The sequence below is a fragment of the Fulmarus glacialis genome, unplaced genomic scaffold (genome assembly GCF_000690835.1).
Source record: "Fulmarus glacialis isolate BGI_N327 unplaced genomic scaffold, ASM69083v1 scaffold24336, whole genome shotgun sequence".
Lineage (NCBI taxonomy): Eukaryota > Metazoa > Chordata > Aves > Procellariiformes > Procellariidae > Fulmarus > Fulmarus glacialis.
Genome location: NW_009219104.1, coordinates 5100 through 16932, shown reverse-complemented (window position 1 = coordinate 16932; position 11833 = coordinate 5100). Strand labels below are relative to the sequence as shown.

At 47.0% G+C, this 11833-nt stretch overlaps 1 protein-coding gene across 1 annotated transcript; it reads left to right on the top strand.

Annotated features, from left to right (window-relative positions):
• The first annotated feature begins 545 nt into the window (after positions 1-545).
• SRSF3 (serine/arginine-rich splicing factor 3) lies at positions 546-5704 on the top strand. Its single transcript, XM_009580258.1, has 5 exons — positions 546-753; positions 1295-1429; positions 3633-3671; positions 4490-4576; positions 4831-5704. Exons 1-5 carry the CDS (start codon positions 548-550, stop codon positions 4856-4858), a joined length of 495 nt encoding a protein of 164 aa, XP_009578553.1. The 5' UTR covers positions 546-547; the 3' UTR covers positions 4859-5704.
• The last annotated feature ends 6129 nt before the right edge of the window (positions 5705-11833 follow it).

Genomic DNA, 11833 nt, shown 5'->3' with positions numbered 1-11833 from the left:
GGTGTGGCGCCTTCCCGCCCGCTCCCGGGGAGCGCTGCCTCCTCGCGCCGCGCACTCAGCGCTGAGGAGACGCTCTGGAGGGATTCCCGGAGCGTTCCCGGCGTGGTCTCTGCCGCAGATGGCGCTGCTTCTCCCCCCGGCATGTGCAGTTTCCCCCGAATCCTGCTCCGAGAACAATGGAGCCCTTCTCCCGCGGAGCGCTCCCCCTGCAGGCCCGGCCCCCGCTGTAACCGAGGGATAGGGGAGAGGAGCGCAGAGAAACATCCCCCTTCAAAGTTGGGGGCCTTAAAAGTAAACGAAATTCCCTGAAGCAGTGAATTTTAATCACGATTACGATATAGCAGCTAGGTTTTGTGTTCGATTTTGAACACTCTCCTTCCGCCCTTCCCCCGCCCTTTCCACACAGGCTAATGTTTCTATCATGTCAGATCATGTCACTGTTGAAGTTTCTGGGAAAAGCAACCGACAGAATTACTTCCCTTCTAAGTGAATAAACACTTGTTAAATATACATGAGCTTTTTTTTTTTTTTTTTTTTTGTCCTAGCAATGCATCGTGACTCTTGTCCGCTGGACTGCAAGGTTTATGTGGGTAACCTTGGAAACAATGGCAACAAAACTGAATTAGAGCGAGCTTTTGGCTACTATGGACCACTGCGCAGTGTATGGGTGGCGAGAAATCCTCCTGGTTTTGCCTTTGTGGAATTTGAAGATCCACGAGATGCAGCTGATGCAGTAAGAGAATTAGATGGAAGGTAAAATGTGTTTCTTGTGTGTTTGGCTTGCCTGGTGAAAATAAGAGAAATTGTGGGTAGTGATACAGTTTAAATTGGGAAGCTTCAACTGGCAAAACCAAGGACTTGACACGTTTGTTGTGCAATATTTATTTGTACGGTGGTATGAGGTCTTTCTTAATAGTGCAGGCTTAGCATTGGGACTTCAATTTTACATTTGGAGTTGGACTCCCAAGTTAGACGTGACTTGGACCTCTTGGTGCGCATTGGTTAAATTCAAGATGGTGTTACTATAAAGAGGCAAAACTGGGCAGGGAGACTCCTTGGTTCCTTCTCTGCCCGCTTTAATAGCATGGCAAGCTTTCAGAAGTGGCCAAATCTTTTGTCTGTCATGCTGGAGTCTACGTCTTTAGACTCTGAATACTGTGTACTTTGACTAATGCGTGTACGCAGAATGTTTTTTGCCTTGTTGCCCGTTCCTTTTCCCTCTCTTGATTCTGCAGGTATTCTGCATGCAGACTTGCCCCTAGACATGCTAACTGATGTCAGTCTCTTTTCCCAGAACCCTCTGTGGGTGTCGTGTCAGAGTGGAGCTCTCCAATGGCGAGAAACGGAGTCGGAACCGTGGTCCACCTCCATCCTGGGGCAGGCGTCCTCGAGATGACTATCGCAGAAGAAGTCCTCCTCCTCGTCGCAGGTACTCTAGGTCGAAGTACACTTGTAGAGCTGTTGGCACTGTTACCACTTAGCATCCTAGAAGCAGGCTTTTTAAAAGCATGTTGATGGATAACATTCATCTATCTGATCACAATTTGGAGATGGCAAATGCTAAAAAAAAAACAAACCAAAACAAAAAAAAAAAAACCAAACCCCAAAACCCCACAAAATCAAGGTGAACTTAAGTTGTGTTGAATGTTGGCTTTTGTCCTTAGGTCACTGTGCAAGTTGGTAGTCAGTGCCCTCTATCCTGGACTTATCCTCGTTCCTTCTAAAATCTGCTCATCTTCTAGTCACACTTTCCCTTTCTTCCCCATACTTCAACTTAGGCTGTTCCTTTCCTTTATTCCATAGTGGCAAAACATGACATACAGCAGCTTAGCATTTCCATACAGATGTGTTTCTCCGCTTTGTTTGCACAATTTAAATACTTTCCAAGTAGGCAGCTGTTTAATAATAGATCAAGTAACAGTTGCTCTAAACATCTAGAATCTTTACACTTAGTGCTAGTTTGGAATTAAAACATCGTGTGACGATCCTGTCACTTGAGGTTTGCAAATCCAGCTCTAAAATGTAGCCAGATTTTTGGTAACTGACACGTTCTTGGACCCAGACTAGCTTGTCTGGCGGTTTAAGTCTGCAACGTGGTTTTTGCAGGACTGAATTTACCTGTTGCAGGTGAGTGAAGTCCTCAGAAGTCAGGGTTTCAAGCTTACCCTTTTGCTGTTGAAAAATAACACATTAGGAGTATTTGTTAGCTAATAGATGGTTGTACTGATGGCTTGTTTTTCATTTTTTTTATGCTTTTTGGTCCATCTATTAATAAAAATGAACCCGTTACAGAGTCACCATCATGTCTCTTCTCACCACCCTCTGAGTCTGCATTAGCCAGTCAACTAGCCCTTTCAGCGTCATGTGACCAGCGCGCCCCATGCAGCTTGGCTGGTGTCGTTTCACATGACCCAGGCATGGCCAGTCGTCAGGTTGCACCGCCCTTTGGTTCCCGAGCATGCTGTTTTCTCTCAGCCTTCTCTCCAACCTTAACCAAATCGGCAGCAGCCACCTCGACCGCCCACACATTCCCGGCCAATCAGCTCAGCTGTTTATTTACCAAATGTCTTCACAACAACTACAGCAGCAGCCTTCGGCTAACAAAAAAGCAGGAAAAATCCACAACACCCCCTTCGCCAACCAACTAAATACAACGCAACATCTGGCAAAACCTTTTCAGCAAATTCTTCTTGGCAGTCAGTCCGGCAGCCTCACCTCACCATTTCTAGCTTGTTGAAACCAAAAACTAGTAAGTTTTTCCTGCTTATACAGTTTACTGCTGGTTAAAATAAGGAGTAAGCGGCTTATAAGTAATTACTTTTCTCAATCAAAGGCTGGCTGTGCATAATTGAGTGGTAACGTACATATGTTGCTTGAGAAAACTTTTAAGGGTGATATGGAAGCTCTTACACTGTGAATAACGTAAAAAACAGTATATTTGCATGTGAGATGCCAAACTAAATTTTTAATAAAGCTCTAACAAACTTAGCTTTTCCTTGCCAGAAAAATCCTATCACCTTTAAATGGTTTTACTAACAGTTTTCAAAACTTAAAACAATTACTTTTTGGGATGAACTGGGCCAAGCTAAGGTTTTTTTTTTGGTTTTTTTTTGTTTTTTTTAAAGAAAATAGTCTAAACACACTCTATGGCATTAAAAATGACAATCACAAATATGCAGTTCTAATGTAGCACTTAATGGCATTATCAATATTGACACTGAGCGCATTTTCACTTTTTTTCCACTTGGTATCTCTTATGTCTTGTCATGGACCTTTTTGGCTTGCATGGGTTCCAAAACATTTGGTCTGTGCTATTTTTTTTTGGAACCACTTGTGGGACTTTGGTGTGGTGTTCTGGGCAGTGTATTTAGTTGAAGTGGAAAGTGTTGCATTGGACAACTCTGCTATGAAGCATTCTTAGTTAAAGTGAATTCGTGGTTGGAAACGTGCTGTTCACACTGAGCTTTGTTTTACTGCCTAATCTTTCCATGCCTTTTACTGGATGATGGATGCCAGTTATTCTTGGCACGTTCCCTGGGCCCAACAGTGAGTTTGACAAGTTGGGAAATGCCTCACCCCATTGATGTTGAAAGAATTGATAAAAAACCTCACATTTCTTTTTCTGGTTCTAGATCACCGCGAAGGAGAAGCTTTTCTCGTAGCCGCAGCAGGTATGCATCAGTTAGTTACGGCCTGGACCACTTTGTCGGGGAGGTTTAAAAAAAACCAAACAGAAACACCTTAATTTTTGGTCTGTGTGCATTAATAGACTTCAGGGTAGGCATTGTAATTCAGTAAAAGGGAGAAATGGGTTTGCTTCTGTCATATTGCTTGCCTGGAGTTAATATCTTTACACAGCTATTTGAGATTCCAGGGTCATCAGCTGAAGGATATTAAGAATAGAAGTAATTAGTTTTTCTGTTCTGCAGCTGTCTCAGGTTCCTGCCAGTTTTTCACAAAGTTTCTGTGTTAATGTGCTGCTCGCCTCCAGATACTGTGAGCCACAAGCACAGATGATGAGAAGCACAGTGAGCATGTTCTGCTGTTGCATACTGCAAAGTGTTAGGTGGTAATGGCACAGCGGTGTAACGCAGTTTCGTGTTAGGATTTTTGATGTTTCCAGAGTTTATAGGTGATTTTTACGTTCTTGTAGCATGGGTGCTGCATTACTGCACAGGATGCGTAAGTATACGTGGGCACTCCATGTTAGTGGAGGCACGGTCACTTGCAGTCTGACTCTGAACAGATTTAAACTGCTGCAAAGGAGTAGATGCCTGTTTATAACACAACTTAAGCTGTGTTGTATGGCTCAAACTGATCATTCTTACCTGAAGGAAAGGCTAATACCATAATCTTTAACAGGCTTCCCCTGGTTGAATAGTTAAAAACCTTAACTTCCTGAAGGGAAGCTCTTCAGATAGCCTTGTTAACCTAATTAGTTCAGCTTTGCTTTGACACTAGAATCATCTTGCTTTGTAATCTTTAACAGGTCCCTCTCCAGAGACAGAAGAAGAGAGAGATCACTCTCACGGGAGAGGAATCACAAGCCTTCTCGCTCCTTTTCCAGGTCTCGCAGGTAAGATGAGTCTTACAGTGGTTATGCATTTTGAGTCAATCTGTCCATGTCTTAGTAATGCTGAAGTAGGTTGTGGGGGAGAGTCGTCTCTAGTTCCTTAACGATGTTCTTTACCTTAAAGAATTAAATACCCAGTTTTATGAAACAGTATTTTTTAAAATGCTTAAATGTCATCTACTGAGTTGGGCTGGGGGGTTTGAAGCAAAATCTGCTGCTCTTGGCACCTGGATGCTAACATGTCTTGTCTTCTTCAGTCGCTCCAGGTCAAATGAGAGGAAGTAGGACTATGAGAAGGAGCTGTGTACAGGAAGTCACTAGATCTGAGGACAGGAGGAGTATGTACAGAACATTGTTTTGTTTTGAAACTTCATAAAGCTTGGTGCATTTTTAAAATGTTTTAGCTGTTGAACTTGCTTTGTTCCTTGTATCTTCTTGTAACAGGTGGCAAATGTAAAGATGTGAATCTGTATATGGTTCTGAGCAGATCATATGATTTGTAATATTAATCGCTTTACAATGTACCATTATACATTTTTTTGTTTGTGTTGAATGATAATTGGTTTGTCTTGCATAGATAGAGGAATGTTTCTGTTCTTGACTTGCTGGGGTATGTTTTGCTGGGATTCGGCTTTTGGAAGGCAGCGTGCAGTGAAGATGTGTTCATTGCGGAAGCATGGCTGTGAGCGGTGTTCGTCTGTGCGGAACACGACGTAGATGCTTCGTAGTGCAGTTCTCGGGAACAGTCAGGAACGTCGAGCCAGTGGCGTGTGAAGGGAATGACTGAGCTGCAGTTTTATCCAGAGCTCTAGTTCTGACTTCCATTGCCTGGAACTGAGCTACTTTATATTATGTGAAATATAAATTTTTAGCCATAGGGTCAGTTAATTTTGTACTTCATGTAACTAGAGTACTTCTTAAACAGGTGATTGTTTGATTGACCATCTATTCCAGGACCTCTGAATAGACCAAATACACAGCAGAACTGACAACTGGAGTGGATGTGTTGAGTGTAATGGTACATTGTAAAAGTTATGAATTAAACATTTCTTTACTGTACAAGAATTTTCATGTCACTTGTAAAATGTCTTTTGTGAGATCCTTGGGATTAAAGTTTTGGTTACAACTTGTTGTTTAGTATTTAATTTGAGTACCTGCTATATACATTTGCATTGCAGAACGCGCGCTTGGGTCTTGTGGTGCAACTCGGTTCAAATTGAATGCGCTCTGCAGTACGGAGTGAAATGACACTCGTCACATCTCACCGTACCACACCTGCAACAGTAAATGTTCCAATGCGGCTCTGCTCCCAACCATCTCCCACCGTGGCGAGGGCAGGGCCTTGCGTTCCGTCACTGCCATCTAATACCCGTGTTACAAACGCAGCCTGGGTGAGCTTAGTGATGCCAGCTGGACTTCCTGCCTAAGGGTGCGCTCTGTAATGCTCAGAAAACTAGCTGGGGAGTCAAAGGTTCACAACGCTTTTTGCATCCTGGATGTGGGTTGGTAACAACATTTAAGGTATTCATATCTCGATTTTGAAATGGCTGGTCTGTGAACTGAGGCTTTGCGTGAAGTTTCACTTGGGAGTGTAAAACGATGGCATGGCTCGAGTGTGAATGGAGCTCCCAAACTGTCTATTGGCTCCTTTTTTCCCTGTATCCACGAGAAGATGAGCTACATCAGTTTTGATTGTGTGCGTTTAGATTAAATCCATCGTACTGAAGAGTCTTGTGATTTAATTTCCTTCACTTGTATCCAGGCGGGGACAAGACTGTGGCAAAGCTGTGACAGAAAGGAATTCTGCTGCTTCACGCGCTGCCTGGAAAGGGGGTGTGTGAACAGGGAGCGTGGGCAATGGAGCGTGGGCAATGCGTGGTTCATTGGTTGGCAGCTGGGTCAGAGGTGTTGCCATCTTGGCTGCTGAGGTATAGTGTCTCCATTAATGGATTTTTTTTAATGACTTAGTACTATTTATGGTTGGACTTGATGATCTTAAAGGTCTTTTCCAACCAAAACAATGCTGTGATTCTCTTGATTAGCAGTTCAGGAGCCCCTGGCCCAAATGGCGTGCTGTGGTAGGAGCATAACCAACCTCCTGTTCACTGGGAAGCAGGAAGGCTGCAGATGGTGCAAAAGGCACACACAGCCCTCAGTCATCTTAAACTGGGAGCATGGTGAGCTTAAAAGGTACAGAAAAATACATCATCTCTACTCCTAACCTGTTTGGCTGATGAATTTACTTTTATGTGATGATCGATGCCGCTGCGCAGGGGGTTGCTGCTGGTAGACCAGCTGCTGCTGCTCAGCGCGGAAGCTGAGTCCATCGGTAGGCCTCGGCGTAGAGCTGGGTTGTTTGGTCCGTTCGATGTGTTCCGCAGAGTTCTCTTCTTGGGAGAGCAGGGCTTCTGCATCAGCCGGCCTGTGTAGGAAGCGTCGGGCTTGCGGCCGAGACAGGGCTCCGAGGCCATGGGTGCGGTGGCTGCTGCCGCCGTGTGCTGTCGCAGCTCCCCGGCAGAGGTCGGGGCGGCCTCACCAGCCAGATGGGGCTCCTGTCCTGCTGATTCCGAATCGGGTTTGGTCTTGGAATGTTGACAGGCCAACTCTTCTGGGGGTGTTTGTGTTCGATGAAAGGCAGCTAGGGGCTGAGATGATATCGTGTGCCACACACAGCTGTGTTCCCTTTTTTAATATGTGCTTCTACCAGGGTTTGATTTGTGGAAGGATTGCAGCTCTTGTTGCCTGGGAGCCAGCCTCTCTGCTGGCACGTTGGTTCCTCTTGTGGTTACGCAGTGGGGAGGGAACGGCGGGGGACAAGCAGCCTTCAGTAGTTTCAACTACTGAGGGGAAAGGAAGAAAAGAAATCCGAAGCACTAGAGACAGTGTACGCTGCGGGGAAGCAGGTTGTGGTTTTCGTGCACAAGGCAGTCTGCCGAACTGGGAATATTTATCAGTTTCAGGTTTCTGACTTCATATTTTACTCCTCAGCTGAATGAAGAAGTTGGCCCTTAGGCTGGATCAGAACTGCTGTTTCACAGCAGAATACTGGTTTTGCGTAATCGGGTTTTTGATGGGGAACAAAATTAGCAACTTCTAGAGAAAGATGAGAAATGTATAAATACTGGCTGCGTACAGCCCTTCTCCCAGGGTATAATTAGCAAGTGTTATTTTTAATGCAGCAACACGTTCTCGGGTTTAAGGCTTCCAGTTTGCTTCTGTAAGAGGGTGACCAGCCTGGGAGCACTATTGACAGGTAGATCATTGTGGCTTGTGTTTAAAAAGCCTAATCTCAAATGAAATTTACCAGGAAATGTCTGGTTTGACCTTCCAAGGCCAGGAACATCCCTCGCCTCTCCCCAAAGATTCTTAAACCAGGATGAGCCACTAAGCAATCTGTCCTGGCCAGAAGAGGACAGACGGACGCTGACCAGTGGTTCCTTGGCAGAGCTAGGTGGCTCGCACCCCATCCTCAGACACAGCCCTGCTCTGAAGGCTCCCGAGTGACGGGGGAATCTCTTCTGTCTGCTCCTTTCTAAATTGTTTCGGGGCCCGGTTTCATCATACTCACACAAATGTGTTAAGCTGCATTTCTGATTTGGGGAGAGGTTTGGCTGCCTCTGCTTTTACCCGTCAGGAGCATCCTGAGGTTATGACTGTCCAAGTTCCTCAGACGCTCATCAGCGCAGGATCTAAGCACATTCCAGGAGTGCGTTAAACGACGTAACTACCCTCTGTTTATGTGCGGTTTGTTCTTTTCTCACACTCTCCCTAGGGACAGTATTGTGTGCAAATGGTTTTGCGAAGAAAGGGATTTTTTTTTTTCTTTTTATGTACATGCTGCTCTTTGTTTATGACAGAGAAGATCATTTTAAGAATGTGCCTTGCACTTAGAAAATGGGGAGCTTAAATATGTTCTTTCTTTCAATGGGATACGTTCCACCGACCTTCAGACAGGTTCAGCTAACCAGAGTCGTGCTTGGGTGGGAAACTGCAATCTTACCGAACGCCGACAGCGGTTCTAGTTAACAAAATGGTGTTTCAGGTATGTTTGGGGAGCTGCTGCAGTTCACCTCCAGAATGAACATGTTGCTGGAGCTGTGCTATTCTGTACTCCACTCACACCCAGAACTCAAATATATTCTTGATAGAAGATCACTTTCATGCTTCATACTCTCTGTCTTTGCATTTCTTTTGGTTTGGAATCAAAGGAGACATGAGAGACGCTGCACCGTTCCCTCGGGTCTTCCTGCAGCAGCCAGCCTTGCCTGGAAGGGCAGGTTACGCCTCTTGTCTCTGAACGTCTACGTGCTCCCATGGGGACCTGTCAGCAGAATTCACCGCTGGAAGTGACGAGTGCCCTAGCAGTTCTACAGCTTTTTCCTTTTGCTGTTAACATGACTGCTTTTCAGTTTCCAGTTTTACTTTCTTTTACTCATGATCCCATTACCACAAGATGCCACAATGTCTCCTGACATAAAGATCCATGAAGCATCTGAACATTTGACAGACTTTCTCCCATTTCTGCTGGTTTTAATCACTGTCCCCATACCCACGTTCAAATCATACCCCCAAAATACTGTCCCAAAACCTGAGCTACAGTCACCGTCATGAAACGTCCTACTCTGGTGCTGATGTAGCGCAGCGTGGCTTAGCTAGAAATAAAAAAAGTGGAAAAAAATGGAGCATCAACCCCTTTTGCAAACAGAAGGCTGAAGGGCCGAAGTGCAATTCCAGTAGCTCCGGTTCGACCTTAGATCCTGCACAGTGAGGCGAAAGAGCAGCACCCGAGACCTGCCATAAAGCACCCCCCGCCCCCTGCCATAAAGAGGCGGGTCTCAGTTTCCCTGTTGCTGAAATGCAGCTACCTCCTATTTCTCACCTCAACCTGCCAAAAATAGGCAAAATAAAGACAGTTTTCACTTGCCAACTATTGCAGTCATTTAGTAAAGCAGTTGCTGAAGCTGAAGCAGCATCCCAGCCCGCCAGCCGACGCAAGAAGTGTTCTGGCTTCCTGGAAGTACTGTCACTGTCTCAGTTTTCTGTTTCATTTCTGAAGTTTCTCTGAGGCACTACCATTAGTTACATTCTGTTAGTGCCCTTCATACAAGTGCTGTTGTGGGCTAAAATAAACACGAGATCCAGACAAATATAAAATAGACTATGCAATAGGAACGCTATGTTCCCAAGTGATTCATTCATCTATTATTTAATAATTTAGTAGCTGACATAACTTTTAGTTGAACAAATCTTCACATTGATTCGAGCGGTGTTTCTGCTCGGTCCTCAAAGTAATTGCAGCTGTCAGATTTTCTGTGGGAGTAATCCCAATCGGAAAAGGGAAACGTACTTCCTTCCCAGCTGGATTCTGCCACCGATTTCAGTGGTACCACTCCACAACCTCCGTGTGGCATCCCAGGATTCATCCACTACCGTCGGAGTCAGACTGTCCTGACCTTGGGCGCTTCGCTGGACGACACATGAACCCGCGGACAGGTTGTGATGTACCGATAGCACGTGCAGACGCCGCGCCGCTGTCCGACGCCACCGGCAAAGCAGCCCGGCGACACACGCCGTGGTGTGAAAGGCCCTGGGCAAGCTGCAGCCCTCCGTCGGGAGCCGTGGTATCAGGGTGGAGCAGTGGTATCAGGGTGGGGCACCGTGTCACCCTGGGTGTCACTTTGGAGCCGGCTGGAAGATCACTACTGCCAGCTGTGAGAGAAGCCTTATCTCCGCCGCGTGCAGAGGCTGCTTTGATGAATATTCAGCAATATTCAGTGGCGTCTCTGCGAGGAAGCCCCGCTGCTCCGCCCAGCCTTTCCCCCACCAGTGCCGACGGAGGGCTCGCAGTTAATGTTTGCTATAGAATGTTTGCAGTCACTCATTTCTGACTAATACCGACATTATTTGCCGTTGCATTAAAACGTGGTCGGTCACTGCAGAATGCCTGTTGGCTGGACTGGGTGCCATGCTTCCTGGTGCTAGCAAACGGTGGATTGATCAGCTTTTCATGCATTACTATTATAAGCTTTTTGGGAGGAGGTTGCCCCAGCTAGAGAGATAGGCTTCAGGTGTGGTACGCTGCTGCTCCTGCCAATAGTAGTTCTTCTAGCTGCCTGGTTGACACGTCCCGCTCAGAAACTCGTGGTTGAATGTTCTTCACCAGATTTGGAGTCAGGAGTTTCTCCTGCACAGTGGCAGTTTGACAGGGACCCATGGAGTATTTTTTTGACCTATAGGCATTTTCAGGTTTTCATGTTTCATGATATCCCTCTCCCTCTGTCTTCCTCCTGCTCTCTTTGTGGCATGTTACAGTTGGTCAGCTGTAAATCTTTTGGTCTTCTACAAAGCCCAAGTTTGTTACAGGAGGACGCGAAGGGCTCTGGTGCAGCATCCCTGCTGGCGGGTGACGAATGGGACATTTTTAACCTGTTTCCAGCCTCTGTTGCACTACTGACAGCAGCTCCAAGATTCAGCAAATTTCCTTTCCCTGGTGCAATGTGGATTCTCACATGTGAGGCAGAGAAACCAGCGAGGAAGGCTGAAACCAAAAGAAAAAGGGTTTATATTGGCACCTGGAACTCCCCAACTCAGATCCCCGTTCGGTGGAACCGAGCGGAGCTCCACCACGGCGCGTGGACGGTGTCCATCCCCATCGCCAGGTCTGGCACAGCTCTGGGCCAGCGCTCGGTGTCAAGGCTAGCGGAGGTTCAGTGCGGGACGAGAGCTGCTCCTTCACCCCAGCTCCAGGAAATCCTGCTGTGCACGACCGACACGTAGAAAGGAAAGTGCAATCGACCCTTACCCTGGAGTCTAGGTGGCGGCTGTTGTGTCACCACCGATGGCTTTATTGGAAGCTGTACACACAGAGCTGTCCCCTCCCATTACCTCTGCTCCGCACAGGACCGGGCACCAGCATGAGTCACGGTGCAAGACAGTCCGTCCGTCTGTCCATGGCACGTGGCCTGGGTACTGCCCTCCTACAGACGCCATTTCAGGCATCCCTTTACTCACGATGTCGTGGGGTTGATCTGCCCCTGCCTCTGCCCCTTCCCTCTCCTCTGCCCCACGCCCAGCCCCGCTCCTCACCCCCCAGCACAAGGACGAAGTGAATCACGCCCCCGTGCCCGCCCTCACCCGGGGTGACAGGATTCCCGAAACGCGTGCCATGAGCGGGGAGATCCCCGGAGACGCTGACGCAACGTGAGCCACCGCCTGGCAGCACCGGCGGGGGGGGGGGGGGGGCGGCGGCGCGCCCAGCGC